Source organism: Mastigoproctus giganteus, chromosome 7, assembly GCF_048544385.1.
Source record: "Mastigoproctus giganteus isolate SK-2022 chromosome 7, ASM4854438v1, whole genome shotgun sequence".
NCBI lineage: Eukaryota > Metazoa > Arthropoda > Arachnida > Uropygi > Thelyphonidae > Mastigoproctus > Mastigoproctus giganteus.
The window spans coordinates 23,281,627-23,301,285 of record NC_143581.1 but is presented as its reverse complement, the minus strand read 5'-3'; the positions used below and the strand labels follow the sequence as shown (position 1 = coordinate 23,301,285).

The 19,659-nt window shown below is 39.8% G+C and overlaps 1 protein-coding gene across 1 annotated transcript in view; it reads right to left on the bottom strand.

Annotated features, from left to right (window-relative positions):
* Positions 1 to 421: 421 nt before the first annotated feature.
* Positions 422 to 19,659, bottom strand: part of LOC150082644 (pancreatic lipase-related protein 2-like) — a 28,025-nt gene continuing 8,787 nt past the window's right edge. The window contains exons 9-10 of the mRNA XM_090378225.1: positions 18,930 to 18,999; positions 422 to 667 (exon numbers count right to left, since the gene is read on the bottom strand). Coding sequence (XP_090234351.1) covers positions 422 to 667; positions 18,930 to 18,999 — 316 coding nt within the window. The remainder of the gene's footprint in view (positions 668 to 18,929; positions 19,000 to 19,659) is intronic.

The window sequence follows — 19,659 nt, the reverse complement described above, 5'->3', positions numbered from 1 at the left end:
ATCCTTTGGGCGTCTTCTTTACTGGCTACTTCCAGTACAACTCTTGTGTCCTTGATAGTTCTCAAACGACGAACATTGACACTCTTTAGAACAGGCTTTACAGTAGGCAAAACAACTTGTTTCACATCTTCACTGGTCTTTAGAGAATCTGTATCAGCCTTTATTAGTACGGCGTGCACATCCGTCTTCTTAGGTGGTAAGCTCGTCTGTTTTCGCACGACATCCGCGTACGATGTACGTGCAACGTTGACTGAGGACTGACTCATCTCCAACATCGCCTTGAGCGACTGGTTCTCGGCGTATACCTCTATAGCCTTAGCTTCCAGTTGATCCCGCATGTTAAGAATTTTGTACATCGCCGCTCTGTTGACTTTGTTCGAGTCGTTAAACATGTAATCATGGAGCTGATGGCGTACTACTTTCAAATGCTTAAAGTTTTCCTGGGAGAGTCTCCGTCCTTGTCGGAGGAGTCCTCTATGAGCCGCTTCGCGGCAGTTCTCTGAACTGACGAGTCATTGGAAGAGTCTTCTTCCATATAGCATGCACGGTCAATAACTGGATCGTCGCACACTGGAACGTCCATTTCCTCACTGTTTAGCTTTGTCAGGCTTAGCTTAGCCCGTGGCTGAGCTGTAGTTGTCAGTTCTTTTGACATGTTGCAACAGTACTATAATTTAACAGTTTATGGAAATACAATATTCTGTTCCAAGAGTCCCACACTACACAATCACTTTTAGACTAACAAGTCCGTCAGTCAAGGACTGTTTAGCCGACCAGGACTCGCCTGGCCGCCCACTCCGGACTGCGTGGAAGTAAGGCCCACCAGATAGCAGTAGTCACTGCACAGTAAAACAATAGGTCTCTTGTGGAAGCACTAAGATCACTATAATAAACGCTAGATCTGTGCACCCAGACTGCCAAAACAGTACCGGGGCAGTAGCACAGGTCAGTCATGCAGAGGCCTAGTTGGTGCAGTTTTTCATTAAGAGAACCTTATGAGAGAAAGCCAGGACTGGATAGAATTAGAGGATGTAAAGGTGACATCAGGAAGGAATCCTCTGGTAACCATTCCAACCTGGGATGTATTTCAGCGGGTCTGCCAGGTGTTCACTAACTCATTGTAGCATCTAGCTTTCTCAGCTTTTTGGTAGGCGTCAAGCTCAAGCTCGATGTCAAGGAACTTAGTGGGGATGTTGTTTTGAATTCTAAATACTAGTAGTCTGTAGGCGGCATACAGATCCAGAGGAAGAGTTCCAGCTATGACCTGTATGGCTGCTGTAGATACTGTTCTACAAACTCTAAGGGTTGCCAGTAGCATTATACGTTGGATGAAACTCAAGTTGTCTCTCATCTTGATCAAGCCAACTTGGTGAAACCAAGCGCTGCCTGCATATGTGACGATCGGCAGGAAGAAGAATGCTTTATTATTATTATTATTATTATTATTATTATTATTATTATTATTATTATTATTATTATTGTTGTTGTATTGTATTATTGATTATTATTATTATTATTATTTATTATATTGTATTGTATTATTAATTATTATTATTATTGTTATTATTATCAGCCATATGGTACAAGGAAGCCTGAGGCTTATGCTGCACCAGCCAAAAAAAAAAAAAATTCCCGAGTTACCCTGAGAGAGAGAGGGAGAGAGAGAGAGAGAGAGAAAGAGAAGTAGAAAGGAATCACCAAGAAAGAGAACAATGATAATATGCAGCTAGTAGAGACGAAGCGTCCTCTTGGAAAGGCCCAAGTCATTCCTGGAGATACGAATAATGGAGCCAGAGAACTTCTTGACTTTTGATCTGACATAGGTGAGGTAGTAGTAGTAGTAGTAGTAGTAGTAGTAGTGGCACATGATGCAAGAAAGCAAGTGTAGGAGCTTATGCAGCATCAGCCAAAAAAAAAAAAAATCACACCATTCCCTCCAAATGCCTGTCCAGTTCCTCCTTAAATTTATTTAACCTATCAACTTCCACAACGACAGATGGAAGTTTGTTCCAACAATTAACCACCCGCTGGCTAAAGGCAAATTTCCGCACATCTATTCTACATCTATCCTTTCTTAATTTGAACTTATGTCCCCGTAGGTTCGTATTCTGAACAAGTGGAAGGATCCCATCAGAATTCAGCGTGCTGAACCCATTCAAGGCCTTATATACCTCAATCAGATCACCGCTCAGGTGCCTACTCTCCAGCCACTGCAATTGGCAGAACTTAAGCCTCTCTCGGTAAGAGGATCCCTTCATTCCCCTCACCAATCTTGTTGCCCTTCTCTGTACACGCTCAAGCAAATCTACATCCTTCCTAAAATGAGGCCTCCAGACCTGTACGCAGTACTCAAAGCGTGGCCTGACCATTGCCTTATACAGAGGGACAATCACCTCCTTTTCCCTGCTAGCAAAATTCCTATATATCATTGACAAAACCCCATGACCCGCCCTAGCAGCCTGTCTGCACTGCTCAGAAAACTTCATATCTGACTGCACAATTACTCCCAGGTCTTTTTCATTTTCTACCACCTTAAGTGTAGTACCACACAGTTGGTACGTTTCTCTGGGGTTACTTCTACCCATATGCAGTACTTTGCATTTGTCAAGGTTGAACTTCAGTTGCCACTTCTTAGCCCATCTGCCCAAATTATCCAGATCCTGTTGCAGTAGCACACTGCCATTACTGTCATTAACAACCCTGCCAACCTTTGTGTCATCTGCAAACTTCGACATTAAGCCTGATATACCTTCATCAATATCATTGATAAATACACAAAACAACAGTGACCCGACACGGAACCCTGTGGGACTCCATTAATAACATTAGTCCACGAAGAGCAGCACCCATTGATTACCACCCTCTGTCTTCTCCCACTTAACCATCCTTTTATCCATTGTAGCAACTTACCCTTAATACCATTCTGCTCCAATTTGTACAGTAGTCTTCCATGCGCAACAGTGTCAAAAGCTTTCCTGAAATCCAAGTATATGATATCAAAATTATTTTTTGCATCCAGTTCCTTTGTGACCACATCATAATAACCAATCAAATTTGTCAGACAAGACTTTCCCTTAACAAACCCATGCTGTGTTTGAATTATTGCTGCAGTCTTGTCTAGATGATCCTGCAATGCATCTTTAACCAGTGACTCCATTATTTTACCAGGAACAGAAGTTAAACTAACTGGTCTGTAATTACTCGTGTCACCCTTCGATCCACCTTTGTGAATTGTGGACACATTTGCACATCTCCAGTCCGTGGGAACCTCCCCTGAGTCCAAGGAAGCTCTCATAATTATGGCTAAGGGTTTGCTTAGTTGCTTTGCCGCCGACTTTAATATAACTGGATAGATCCCATCCACCCCAGGTGCCTTTCTTATGTTTAACTTCAACAATTTCTCCTCCACTTTGCTCTCAGTTATTACAAAATCATTAAGCACACTGCTACAATTTGATAACCTTCTTCCATTTTCAAACTGTAATAATTCCTCACGTGTGAATGTAGATGCAAAATACTCATTCAGTTTGTTTGCTATCTGAGCAGGATCATCAACAGTCGAACCATCGATGTCAAGTGGACCAATCAGATTCACCCCTTCCTTTTAGAGTTTATATAAGTAAAGAAATCCTTGCTGTTTTTCTTAGCATCTTTTGCCAAAGATTTCTCGTAATCCGCCTTCGCCTGCCGAACCTCCTTTGTGACCTGATTACAGACTAGCTTATATCTGCCACAGGCTTCTGCGTCACCTGATAATTTATATGCATCCCATGCATTTTTCTTCTCTGTCACGAGTCTCATTAGTTCATCTGATAACCATTTAGGCCTAAACCTTGAACAATATTTCTTAATCGGTATATAAAGTCTAGTAGCTTCCACGATTAATTCCTTGAATGCTTCCCACTTAGAATTTACTGTTTGTAACATCGTCAGTTGATCCCACTGTACAGAATTTAAAAACTGTCTGAGATCATTGTACTCACCTTTATGGAAGCAAAAACCCTTTCCTTTATCCCTGATGGTAATTAAATCTTTAAGTAAATCCCACTTCAGCACACTGTGATCACTGCCACCTAGTGGTTCCTTTATCTGCAAATTCTTAATACACGAATGATCACTGCTGATAACCAGATAAAGAGTGTTACTTTCTCTGGTTGCCTCTCGAACATGCTGATGTAGAAAACAATCATCCAATAAATCCACAAAAGCCTTGCTAGTGTGTGAGTGACCAACCCACAAGTTCCAGTCAATAACTGGGAAGTTAAAATCCCCCATTATAAGACATTCTGATTTACTGGCCCACTCTATTTCTCTGTACAATTGTTCATTGTACTCATTCAAGTCATTAGGCCTATAACACACTCCTACCCTTATTTTTCCTTTCGCAGTGCTTATCTCGCACCAAACTGACTCAACAGAGTACTGTTCATCTATATTAACTGGGTGCACTTCCTTTGATTTTATGTTTTTCTTAATTAACAGCATAACACCCCCTCCCTTTCTGTCCTGTCTATCCTTTCTGTACACATTGTACTCCCCAAATTCCAGTTCTGCATTCCTTATATCTTTGTGACACCACGTCTCTGCTGTCCCAACAATATCCGCCTTTGATGTCTTGACCAACACTTCAAATTCATCAAATTTATTTACTATACTTCTAGCAATGGTATACATGCAAGCATACATGCTCCTATGCCTATTCCTTGTTACCCTAACACATCCCATATACCCAACTGTTCCATGATGACTGCCATCCGTCCCTGAAACCCCTCGCTCCAGGTCGCTTCTTATTCTAATAGAAGTTGTGCAAGAATCACCTTCACCTCTGCCTGCGGTTACTGTTAAACTATTAGTCTTTGTATCCCCCCAAACTAGCAGTTTTCCGACCCACCTAACACTGCCTCGATAGCATCAACAAATATTCTTGCACCCTTTCTATTTAAGTGTATCCCATCCCTGTAGAAGCAATCTCTCCTGTTAACAAGTACAGTCCAGGCTGAAAAAAATTCTACCCCTTGAGCCTTGCACAATCTTTCCAGGGCCGAATTGATCGACAAGGCTCTCATCATGTACTCCCTCCTATCGTGTCTGGGCAGAATTGCAGACACTTTCAAATTCAACCCTATTTCACGGCTTTTTTTCAACAGTGACCTGTACTTGTTGAGTAATTCCGCCGGTCTCCTACTCTTAATATCATTAGTGCCAACGTGTACAACTATATCACATTTTGTGCCCTTGAACAACGTCATCAACCTTTGCCCCTGGCAGACATACCCTGGTCCTGTTCCACCTATCCTTTTTACGGTGTGGCAGGAAGTTCAGTGTGTGGTCAATTACCACTCGGAGAATGGTAGCTTCAGTAACTACGGTTAGCAGGATTACAGAGATTTTGACAAGTGGTGGACGCCTGAGGTCTAGTTGTGTATAAAGAGCATCATTTTGGTTTTACTTGGGTTAATGCGGAGTTTGTTCAAGGCTGCCCAGGAAAAGAGATCAGACAGTACCTGATTGGCGTTATGTTCAATGGCACTCCTAGATTTTCCAGACACAACGATCGTAAGGTTATCGGCAAAGGCTACAACTTTGATGTTCTCAAAGGAGGGGAAGAGCCAATCCTGTAGAACCATATTCCACACCACTATAAAGCGCTGCCCCACCAGACAGTGTCGAACGCTCCCTCAAAATCGACAAAGATTGCCAATTCAAACTTGGCCTCGGAGTTTTCTATAGGTAACACCAGATCGAAAAGGGCCTCGTTACAGGAGCGTCCTGGTGTGAAGCCATATTGATAAGAAGATATTAGATTTTTCTCCTGGAAAAGCGCCGAGACTCTTAGGATCATAAGACGTTCGAGGATTTTACAGAGATTTGCCAAGAGTGCAATGGGATGAAAAGAGCGAGGATCTGAAGGTGGCTTATGAACTTTCTTTATCAGGCGCAAGAGCAGTTTTCCAGACATTGAGAAAGAAACCTTCCTGGAGGCATTTATTGTACAACAGGAGGAGGTATAGCGGCCTTAGTTTAAACAGACGGAAGATGAAGGCGTTCTCTATCAGGTCTAGGCCAGGGTATTTGTTGAGGTTTATTTTCGGTAATACTGCACTCAGCTCTTCCAGGGTGAAAGTATCTGTGGTGCTTTCCTTAGCGTAGCTGCGATTTGCTCTTCTGATTGCTGTAAACTCTGGGAAATCCTCAGCAACGTCATCTGAAGGAAACAACCTATCAAGAATTAGGTTGGCTGAATCATGCCAGCTGAAGGCTTCCTGGGAGTTGTTTAGAAAGATGATGGATGTCTTTGGGTTTGGCAAGATAGGCTGGATGACTCTAGTGTGCATTGAGAAGCCAGTGATTTTGGATTTGTGGTTGGATTGTTTTTTAGCAACATAAGGCTCCTGGAGATTGCATTACATCCACTGCATGCAACTCAGCAGCCAGACGAATCTCATCGGCAACGGCACAAGACCTGTGCCCATTGATTTGCTTGACTTTGAGGCATTGGTGGCCGGGTGTGACCATGGCAACTGTGTCCATTGGACGGAAGAGAGTATTCCTGGGAGACCGTCCTCTAGTTCTGGTAGGAATGGGATTCGGGCTATTCATCAGTGGTCCTTAGCCTTACGAGTGCTAGAGCCTTCTGATATTCCGGGCATGCTGTATCTCTTGAACTCATTTAAAACAGTTGTCACGTCTCAGTATGTAAATAAGGTGCATAGCCAAAAGATTATCAATCAATGGTATATTTAGGCTATTATACTTTAGTCCTACCAAAATCTACCAATTTTTCCAAGAGGTCCTACTGAACCCACCGGAGATGGCAAATCGCAACTTAATAAGAATTTGGATGCAAAGACTGGCAACATTTGTCACATATTTTAAGTAAACATGAAAAAAGTGAATCTGGTATCAAAAATAGTAGTAGTTTTACTCAACTTCGAACGAATTTAGAAAAAAAACTGTCACAATTGATTCTCGAGAACAGAAGTTGTATGAGACAGAAAAAAAGTACTGGTATTCGGTAATTGAACGTATAATTTATGCAATACAATTTTCAGCCAGACAATCTATAGCTTTTCGCGGATCATCTGAACAGTTATATGAAAATAATAATGGCAGTTTTTTGAAGTTAATAGAAACTTTTTCAAATTTTGATGCAGTTATGGCGGAACATTTACGCTGTATTCAAAGCTCAACTTCAAAAAACATCGCTCATTATTTGGGACATCAAATTCAAAATGAAATTGTTGAACTGCTTTCTGATGGTATTAGCCAAAATATAATAGAAATTGTCAAAGATGCAAAATATTATTCCATTATTTTGGACACAACCCCTGATGTAAATTGCGTCGAACAAATGGCAATTGAAATCAAAGAAAATTGGACATTCAAAATCTTCGCGGACATTTAGAATAGATGAATCATTTGAATCTATCATAAGTTGTGCGATTCAAATCGCTGGACATAGGTAACCAACGTTTCCTGTCAATAGATCCAAAGTTATATCAAAATTAAGTACCCTATCGGATTGGTATGAAAGTGAAATCCTAATACATTGTAAAGATTTACAACTAAAACTAAAAGCTTACTCAAATAAGAGTAGTGATATAGATGGTGTATCTCTATTTGATGAAATAAAATCTTTGAAATGTTTCTTAAAAAAAAAAACACGACACCCAAGGATGTTTTGAGTTTTATTTATAATAATCATTTAGTTGACTCTTTTCCAAATATTGCTATTTTTTTAAGAATATATTTGATCATTACTGGTAACAGTAATGACCAAATATTCGATTTGATAAAAAGGAAGAAACTATTAAATTTTTAAAAAGTTGAAGAGCATACAAATCACTTGTCTTCACATTACACGCGCACCCATAGTCAGCTGCTCCATCGTCTTCCGTCTATCGGCTCACGGAGGGCGGGACGGCTTACGTTCACCACGACCATCAATGAAAAATGGGCGCTCGCCATTGGCCCTTCGACTGCTGCGTTCACTAACCGTCTACACTTGGAACTCCTTAAACTACCAGCACTCCGCAAACAGCCCACCAGATTCCCAGTTTCTGTAATAGTATCACTCTTCAATTGGTGACCGATCATTATTCCTTTTTCGTTGTCTGTCAGATCACGTCTCTTGTCCATATCAATCAAGTACTTCAATGAAGTATGGATCGCATTCCACACATTACATTGTTTTTACAACCTTAAAAGACTGTTATTAGCAATCCAAGAACCTAAGCTAACCACCCACACCATAAATGTATACTGTATTATGACTGTACGAACCACAAAATTTACCATGGAATATTGTTCCTACATCTGAAGTGATCAGATTAATTAATCTCTTAATATTAAAAGCTCCATAGCCATTCAATATTTTCTAGGAAGCGCTACATTGCATTTCAAACAAAACAATATTAACTATCTTATCGATATTAATAATTTTAGTTTAACTACAGAGATAAAATTTAAACAGTAATGTCCAGATACGTAGATGGAAAAAGTAGAAACCTACTAGTTCCGAAAAGTGACACCAGGGCATATTGTCTAATTGCCGGAAGTCGTTATTAATTATTGATTTAAACATTGTTTCATAAAGTCTATCCTAAACTTCTACAAGCGGATGAGATGGCCAAACAACTTTGATATTAAACCTATTAATAATGTACATGTACCTACTGTACATCGACATTATTATATTGAACTGGATATAAAATGGATTTCATACATATGCTGGTGGCCAGCATTACACGTATATCTTTATTTTAAAAATGTAGAAGTAAATTTTTATTTTAATTATTTATAAAATGTACTTGCATGTTTAATATATATTTAAATTTTAGTAATACCTCTTTATATTTTTAAATATATTAGGAATATTTCTAAAAATGTAAAGACACTTTTTTCTATTTATTATCAAGGAACTACGCTAGGTAATAATGTGGAAAGTATTGGTGAAAAGGACTTTTAGTTCCGGGTTCCATAATTGCATGAATTATATTGCTGAGACCGAGACTTTATTGGTTTCGGTTATTTATTAATTTAAAACAAACAGGTCTCAGGGAGATTGGAAAGTGGACACGTGTTCAATTACTCCCAGCGCCACGAGTAGCATACTCTTGAACTAAGGTGGCGTTCAAAATCAGCACAGTACTAACGCGCATGCGCATTGCGAAAAACAGCTGTTACTGTATTTGAAAAGATTACTACTATTCGTTGAGCGTTTTTGATTATTATTATTATTATAATTATTTGTGTATAATTATTATTTGTGCGTGTTTTTTTTGTGTAATTGTTGGTGACATCATGAACAAGACGTGTTACTTATGTAAGAAATCTGGAGTGCGATTGCACCGTTTTCCGAAGGAACATTTAAGGTAATTTATCATAATCGATAGAACCAGGAAATAACGTGTATATATATATATATATACACTGTGCTGCCACATTATTAGGTACACCCTTGCTGTGCACACAAATGGTTTGTCCCACAACGTTGCAAATCACATGGCCACAGTTGTGGATATAAATGCAGCAGAACAACCTTTCTAGTATCAGTTAAGCTTACAAATCGTAGCAAGAAAAGGAGTGATCTAACGGACTTCGAACGTGGCATGGTAGTAGATGCAAGACGTGCAGTTTTCCTGAACTTTTCACGCACCACAGTTTCAAGGGTGTATCGGGAATGGTGCAACGAACAGAAAACATCCTCTCAATGGCACTCCTGTGGAAGAAAATCGCTTGTTGATGAGAGAGGTCAGAGGAGGATGGCTGGAATTGTGCAAACAGACGGGCCACAATGTCGCACATCAAGTCAGAGTACAAATCTTGGTGCGCAGAACAAAATATCGCAACGGACCAGTTGTCGCACTTTGTCGCGAATGGGCTACAACAGCCGATGACCACATCGCGTTCCTTTGTTATCAATGAAGAACAAGAGATCACGCCTCCTGTGGGCACAGCACTGGACTATCGAGGATTGGAAAAAGAGTTGCTTGGTCTGACGAGTCGAAATTCCTGGTACATCATGTTGATGGAAGGATCAGAATTTGGCGAAAACAACATGGATCCGTCATGTCTGACGACTACTGTGCAAGGTGGTGGGGCAGTGTTATGGTGTGGGGAATGTTTTCTTGGCACACATTGGGTCCATTGATACACATAGATTCACGTCTGAATACCACATCGTACCTAAACATCGTTGCTGACCAAGTGCATCCGTTCGTGTTGACAGTTTATCCTCAGTCAGATGGTTACTTCCAGCAGGATAATGCGCCAGTGCACAAAGCCCTTATCACTATGGAATAGTTGAACATGACAATGACTTTTCTTTGATGCAGTGGCCCGCTCAGTCAGCGGATCTCAATCCTATTGAACATCTTTGGGATGAGTTGGAAAGGGCTGTTTGTTCAGGCCTACACCTCCGTCGAATCTCAAGGAACTGCGTGACACACTCAAGTCTGCATGTACTCCATTCCTGCCAACGTTTTCAGCATCTGGTTCAATCCATGTCTAGACGAATTCAGGCTGTTTTGAAAGCTAAAAGAAGCTCAACACGCTACTAGGTAGGTGTACCTAATAAAGTGGCAGCACAGTGTTTATAACAGGTTATATATTTAATGCAAGTATGCATTATATGGGGTATATCAATGCGCCTGACGCCATTCTTGCAAATATAGTTTTAATGCATCGTGTCACTTATACATAGATTGGGAAAACACTTGGGCAGTGAATCACAGTTTGAATTTAAAACCATTGTATTATAGTTGATAACGTAAAATGATCAAATAAAAAAAAGATTGTGTTATGCTAGTAAATGTAAAATTATAAAAATTAAAAAAAAAAAAAAAAAAGTTAAGTCTTTACAATCTGATACCCGTTCCGACTGATCGTTGCGAGTAGTAGTGATTGACATGCTAACCCTCTATAGTTAGTATCAGCTAGGGGTTTTCATCCCCTACTTTCCGCTGTTTTAAACAGCGGCAAGTAGGGGATAAAAACCCGAACTGGAGGCAGACCAGGTACCCAGTAGCTCTATATTTTGCTCTGGCAGGCCCTGCTACCTAGTTCCCTGAGATTTCAGTGGCTTGGGCCTATGTAAAAAAAAATAGTGGGGGTGAGCGCTAGAATTGGAAAAGCCAAATGGATTATAAACGATGTAATTTGGACGTAATTAAACTTTGGAACGTGTGGGGTGTACAGGTAGAGTAGGAGAGGGAGAACGAAGACTGGGGGGGGTGAGAGGTAGAAATATGTGGACGATAGAGAAAGCGACCCCAATATGGTCAGTGAAGTTTGTCCAGGCCCCACCGGAGGAAAGAGGGGATGGCAGGGAGAAAGCTGTCTTCTCCCCCTCCAGGGAACAGAAGTAAAGGCACCACGCAAGGGAGCACGGAGCAGATCGCCCATGTGGTGTGCCAGGGGCAAACTGCCTCATGTCATCGTCAGTTGGTTAATATCTGGTGCTGGTAGGTGTCCAGGTCTGTGATGAGGTCAATTTCACGTTGGTTCAAGTCCATCAGTGTCAGGTCCGACTGTGTTGTCCATCTGCCGTCCGTTTTTAGCATCAGCCAAAAAAAATTCGCATAACCATTCCCTCTAAATGTTTGTCCATTTCCTCCTTGAATTTATTTAACCTATCAACTTCCACAACGACAGATGGAAGTTTGTTCCAGCAATTAACCACCCGCTGGCTAAAGGCAAATTTCCGCACATCTATTCTACATCTGTCTTTCCTCAATTTTAATTTATGTCCCCTTAGGTTCTTAATCTGAGCAAGCGGAAGAATTCCTTCAGAATTCAGTGTGCTCAACCTACTCAAGGCCTTATACACCTCAATCAGATCACCTCACAGGTGCCTAGTCTGCATCCGCTGCAATTTGCAGAACTTAAGCCTCTCTTGATAAGAGGATCCCTTCATTCCCCTCACCAATCTTGTTGCCCTTCTCTGTACACGCTCAAGTAAATCTACATCCTTCCTAAAATGAGGCCTCCAGACCTGTACGCAGTACTCAAGGCGTGGCCTGACCATTGCCTTATACAGAGGGACAATCACCTCCTTTTCCCTGCTAGCAAAATTCCTATATATCATTGACAAAACCCCATGACCTGCCCTGGCGGCCTGTCTGCATTGCTCAGAAAACTTGACATCTGACTGCACAATTACTCCCAGGTCTTCTTCGTTTTCTACCATCCTAAGTGTAGTACCACACAGTGGTACGTTCTGTCGGGGGAGGAAAAGGAAGATCTTTATCTTTATATTTTGTTGTTTGTTTTTATTTAATGATAATATTAAATGTTCTTTATTTTGTTCCCTTTTATTTATATAGACCTTTTTTCTTATACCCCCACTTACACATCCGACTATGGATTCACAGGAGAATTCCAGATTCAAGGGAACTTCTCAATTACGTATAATTCCCTTCGGAAAGGCTGAGTGTTCAAGAATGACAAAAGCACACGTTAATTTATAACATAACATAGTTTATTTACATATATATATATACAACATGTGATAAAGTGATCAAAACTCAGGCACATACTAATATTATCCAAATTTGCCTATGTAGCATCAGATATATAAGCAATTAAGTACATTGGTTTTACACCAGAAGGGTTATTTCTTTCTACACAACATAATCAATATCCTTACACAAAACTGCTATAGTTTCTTCTTTCTTCACACATGATCAATAAATACTTAAGAGGTTTAGTTAACACCCTTTCTCCTATGTAAATCAAATTCTTACCTTATTAATTGATTTAGGAATTTCACTCTTAACTTCGGATCTATTTAGAGTCCCCTTTTGTCTTGGGGAATATAATTTCACAAACTTTCTCTAATCAAGATAAATCTTACACTTGACATCAATTTCTCTACCCTTCCCTTCCAAATTATATCATACATATAAGTTAGACAATAACTACTAACAAATATCCAATTTCTCTCCTTTGCCTTTCTATATATGTCTAATTATACCTTAATTAAACCCATAACTATCATCTGACTTATCTCTATATTTATGTATATATATTTATATTTTTGTACATCCTTCCCTTAACATCTTTCTAAACTTCTACTAATCTGCTATTAGGGTTCCTACAGTCCTTTAGGTAAGTGAGAATACCTTATAACTAGTCACTTACTTAATTTTTCGAATCGGACTTCTCCGTTTTGTGGCCTTCAGCTCCTTGTCTGGGAATGGCATCATCGTTTGCCAAGGGCATTCATCTCAGGACTTCTAGTTTCTCAATGGGCTGTAGTCTACATCTGGATAGGGCATCACTGTGTCTCTTAGGAATTTATGGGCTCGTCTTCAATACTGCTACTTAGCCTATGGTTCAGCTATTCTGGCGGACTCGGGATTACAACTTTACCTTCTCAGCTCACTTATCTGTGCCAGATGATGGACTAAGGTTATTTCTCTCCTTGGCCTTTATCACTGCCTACAGACTAGGGTTATTCCTCTTCTTACACTACTTATTTTCACCTGGCCACTTTCACTACCTTCCTATTACGGACTAGGCTTATTTCTCCATACACTTCACTCGTTTGCATATGGGTCACTACCCTTGCCTTCCTCCGATGACGGACTAGACTTATTTGCATACGGGCCACTACCCTTGCCTTCCGATGATGGACTACTCGACTGTTCTCTTCTATCATGAAACTCCTCTAACTTTTCTTAACTTACTGACTGTACTTAAACTTATCTAACCCTTCATTACTCCATCTTAACTTTGTCAGATCTTTCCCAACTGGCTGACAGGACAGGACAGGACTTATCTAACCCTACACAACTTATTACTCCATCTTAACTTTGTCAGATTTTTCTCAACTGCTGACCTGAGTACTTATTTAACCCTACACAACTTATTAACTCATTTTCCCACTAACACTGTCAAAAACTTAACTCTGTGTCTCACTAACTCATTTCCTTTAACACCCACATAAACTCAACTCTGTGTCTCTTCCCATCTCATATTAAAAACACCAACAAAAACTCAACTCTGTCTTTGACTAACTCATATTTACCGACACCGACAAAAAACTCAACTTTGTGTCTCCTGGCTGCGCGTGCTCTCGTTTTGTTTTTGCAAATTTGTGTACCGCCCTTTTTTGTTGGCCCACCTTCGCCCAGAAATTTAACCACTCGTACTCCAATATTTAAATTTACATCCCGACTAATCGCTAGTGTGGGTTTCCCATGCTATGTCCATCCCCGCTAGATTCAACCTCCCATTTTAATATCACTATTCCTTTCCCTTGGCCGTCTGTTCTCTTTCGAAATAGGCCGACATTCCTACAAACACGTGTTACTACATTCGCACCTACCATAAATTTCTTCGGGACTTGCTATTGCAGACTACCAGACGCTAGCCCCATTGTTTTAGACACTGTATTAGTCGTGTGTGAAAACATCTTCAGTTAAAGCTACCACACAGGTATCATAACCGTTAATTTAAGTTTGCTGTTATCTTTACTTATGTTAAGATTTCCTTATTCTTCCGTCTTTTAATTTTTTTTTTTTTTTGTATTGGAACAGTAATTAATTGTGAATATGTCATACGAATAATCGGTGATTCGATATATTGTCCATTGCAATAACAAAACTGTAGAAAATTCTCCATGAACTCTTCACAATGTTCTGGCCTGTTTCTCGGGATTCGATACTGGCGGCGCCACTTTCTATGCGTTTTAACATTATTGCCTATGAGAGTGTCCACTCCGTATCTTACTACTCTGTGGAGGCGATATACCTCTTCTTCAGCTGCATGTTATATATACAAATATATGGAATATCAATATAACACTGGACGTGATCATGTATTAGACAGAGTAAGGTGCGTACACGAGGTGGATGAACAATATGGAATAGAACAATAATTGAGTCACTGGGCAGAATCAGACGTTTGGTGTTCATAATGCAAGGCACATACGCTCATTGTATTGTAAAACAGTTGCTTCCATAACTGGGTGCATGCGTACACCACTGTTACGGTTGGAGACCCAACTACATTGGCGATGTGTAGCGCTTCAAGCCACGACCGTTAGCGGTAGTTACGGGAGTGATCAACCATCTCAACATCACGTGGGGATCGAGGTCATGTTGTTCAGACCAATAGTGTTGGGCAACAGCAGAATGTTTGGAGTCAGTCTGCGCGGATAGCACAGTGGTATCATCACCGTCCTCCCCACACTGGGTTTTTCTCCCGGGTTCGAATCCCGTCCATGACGCGAGGAATTTTAATAGGCTTTTTTCACACTGTGGCTGAGTTAGTCGTCTCAGACATATATTGCAAGGTTTTTCACCCAGAAACTGAAGTTTTTCATCCAGCAAAACAGACAAATCGACCATAGAACACACACAATTAACAGACATAAGACACACAGCAGGGCATATGAATTTAAATATTCGGGTGGCCTTATATAATATTTTTTTTGGTTTTTGTCTTTGGAGTGTTTGGAGTCAGCGGGCCCTCCGATCCGTTGACTCCTAACCCTATTTGTCTGAACAACACGACCTCGATCCCCGACGTGATGTTTAGATCGTTTATCACTCGTAACCCGCCACGCTTGATCGTGGCTTAAAGCGCTACACATCACCAAATGTAGTAGGGTCTTCAACCTCAACAGAGGTGTACGCACGCCCAGTTATGGAGGCAGCTGTTTTACAATACAATGGACGCTGACATACGTCTCACGTACGTGCCTTACATTCCAGCACCAAACGTCTGATTCTGCCTATTGATTCATTCATTGTTCTATTAGCATTAGCATTAGTAGAGGCATTTGATGCAAGAAAGCAAGCTTATTTATGCAGCATCAGCCAAAAAAAAAAAAAAAAACCCACTTCCACTTCACCCCTCTGTTCGTTCAAAATACCCGTCCAGCTGAGCCTTAAACTTATTTAGGCTATCAACCTCCACTACTATTCCATGTACGTTCATCCACCTCGTGTAACGCCTTACTCAATCTAACACATGATCACGCCCAGTCTTATATTGATATTCCATATAATTGTATATATAAAGTCCAGCTGAAGAAGAGGCACATCGCCCCGAAAGCTCCTGTTTGTTTAACTAATAAATCTATTAGTTTCGGTTGTAGCAATATACTTTTGGAAATGTGGATTGCCTTGCAATATCGTTAGCTATTCCTATAATCATGTAATTCTTGGCTTCTTTAATTTCTCAAACAATAAGCAAAACCGAAAATATCAAGAAAGAAATCCTGAATTCGTATCAAATCGCATTTTTCTTTAAGAATCTATGCAAAAAAAGATGACATTTCTCTCCTTATAAGACGCTTGCAGGACTATCTTGTCCTTCCATCTGTTTTTGCACTAGCCGGATTTAAATTGTATAGTAATGCAAAGATCTTAATTCTCATAAAATAACAAACCTGCATTTTAATCGATATTGATATTGCACCACTTTCAAGTAAGTGGCCTCGCCTAAAGGTTAATTGGCTGTTTGTTTAAAAGATGAGACTGCTATGACAGCAAATTTCAGGACAATTTTCTGATTCCTCACCAGACAGTTGGTGATCCATGGTGAAAAATGCAGAAAAAACAGTTGTAAAGAAATCGTTTGATGTGAACTGCCATGCTGTATACAAAATAAAAGTTGTAATGTGGCTAAAGCTATCTGTTGAAAGCAGTGCAATACTACAGCAGTTCCTTTCAAAGATATATTTGTTTTGCTGCGAGAATTAAGACCATTGCATTATCCCTGTAGTTTTAATCCTAATGCTGCAAAAACAATGAAAATACAAGATAATCATTATAGATGTAAATAGTTCAGTTGCTTGTGCTTAATATTGAAAAACAAAAGCACTCCTAACTACTCGACTAACCCTCCTAAACGCTCGGGGTTTAGTCCAGCAACAAATAAGCCAACCATAGACATATATACAGATTTGTACACTTTTCAAATCCACTCCTTTTCGAAGGATATATTATTGTGAAATGTTAGGAAAATTAAAGACAAGTTTGAATAAACAAATAGTCATCCAAGAGGTACTTTGGTGTCCTCGTGAGTAGCGCACTTGGTGGAAAAGACCTGAGTTCGAGTCCCGTCCATGGCATGAGGAATTTTCACGGGCCTTTTTACAACATGGCTGAGTAGTCGGTCTCAGGTGAGGGTAGCATGGTTTTTTTTCTCCTGGAAACTCGGGTTTTTTGTCCATCAAACAGAAAATCGACCTCAGAAGACAGACAATATACATGGAGCAATATGGCCTTAGTCGCTGATGCTCCTAAAACCCTACAACAACAGCTGCTTTGATAATCTACAATAGATTAGATTTGGAAATGAATTCAGCAACATAAAAAATTACAAGTAAAAATATTTTAAATGTATATCTGCATGATACTAGCAAGCTTATTAGGATAAAAATATATTGGATATAAATAAAATTGAGACACTCAGCAACTTTCTGACTTTTAGGACTCTTTTTATTTGGCATTTATTGGAAACTTTCTAAGTATCTTACAATTTTACTAATATTCTTTATCTTTCCTGATGAACTTCTTAACACAAGGATTCTTTTCCCAACAAAATTTCCACGTTATGGAGTATGGGAAAGCGAGGATTACCGCAGAATTTTGTTATAGAACGTTTCCAAGCCCTAAAAAGTAGGAGTACCAACAAAATTTCTCGATTAACCTTCAGTGTAATAATATCATATTAGATCAGATGAACAATACCTCTATCATCAGAGTAAAAAAAAAAAATTATTTGATTTTCTCATTGGAATCTATTGCAATAAATACAGCGGCTTCTTGTAATTTGGTTTATTTCGAAAATAATTATAAGGATAAGATTATTAAAAACATAAATAATTAAGCGGATTTACTTGCAACCTTACTATAAACTGCCCTACCATTAATATCCGGACACCACACCATGGATGGGGAAACAGGTCCCATGCATGCAACACGTCACAGAACCTGCTATAAATATGCACACTGGGCTTCGAACAGACAATTGCAAAAGTGGGCGTGCAAGATGACACGTTCAACAGAATTGATCACCTCAACAAATGCTCGACGCCAATTACCATGGTGTAAGGAGCGCGAATTCTGGACTGTAAAGCAGTGGAAAACAGTCCTATGGAGAGACGAGTCGAGGTTCGCACTCTACCAGTCTGATGGCAGTTCCTGGGTGTGGCGAATGCCAGGGGACAGTTTCTTACTGATTGTATCCTCCAAATAATGTAGTTTGGTGGAAGCAATGTCATGGTACGGGGCTGCTTTTCATGGTTTGGCTTGGGCCCATTAGTTGTCATCGACAAAACCATGAATGCTGTGCAATACCAGGACAGCCTGGACAATTATGCACTTCCAACATTATGTATCAGCCTGTATAAGCAAGACAACGCGCCATGCCATACTGCTCGCGTCGTATTAACAGAGTGGTTTGAGGACATAGGTGTGGAAAAGTTGGATTGGCCCGCCCAGAGTGCTAATCTGAACCCTATCGAGCATCTTTGGGATGTATTGGATCGTAGAGTACGTACACGTCGAGATCACTCAAAGAACAAGGCCGAACTGGTCGCTGTGTTAAAGAGTGGCCGAGTGGAGGAACCTATCACGTGACATTTATAAAAAGCTGGTTGAGAGTATGCCGCGAAGATTGAAGGCCGTCATAAAAGCAAAAGGTTTCCGTATATTAAATGACACAATAAAAGTTTTTTTTTTCTAAAAACAGGTGTCCGGATATTAATGGTAGGGCAGTGTATATTATATATTTATAATTATTTTATCATAAATAATTTTAAAAATTAGAAAATTGGTTAATTAAACATGTTTTTTAGCCTTGTCAAAAAGGGACTTGTTTATATTTTCGATTAATAGTTAAAAAAAAAAAAATGCGCACTCTTCAAGGTGCTATTTTCTAAAATGTATCAATAGACAACAAAAACTTACTTGGGCTCTACGATGTTCAGAGGAGTGACTTTTATATATTGAAGAAAGACTTCTCCACATCTTTCCTTGTCTGAAAATGTAATTGAAAAGTTCTTAGTAAGCTGGATTGACGCACAAACATGCTTGAAGATGGCGCTTTGAATTGGTCCAAGGTCTGTTTTTGATGTTACCAAAGTTGAGTACACTCCGCCAGGATGGATCTCCTTGTTACTGAATTTAAGGCAATGTAAAAAAAAAAAGAAAATGATTTCCTCAAATTAAATTACACTTTAAAATGCATCTTTTAAAATTGTTTGGCAGCCTATATTTATATTCTTAAAAGTTATAACTTCTAAAGTAAAATGCTTCTTTCAAAAAAACAGATTCGTACAACGACTTTAACTGAGCTATATGAAATTAGTGCTTTCTTAATTACAGATGACTGTTTATTAGAAAACCTTTTGAGCCTAAAGGTAAGTAAGGCTCTCGATGTTGATGGCATATACCCGATAATTTTGCGGAAGACCGCCAGGGAGTGTATTGAACCATTGAGGTTAATCATGAGGGTATCTTTGGACTCAGGGGAAATTCCTTTGGATCGGAGAAGTGCCAGCGTATCACCGATGCATAAAGGCGGTGCTAATAGTGAAGTTAATAGACTGGTTAGCCTGACTTCAGTGATTGGAAACATCTTAGAGGCAATGATTAAGAGCCAATGCAGAGACATTTAGACAGATACGCATTCTGAAGG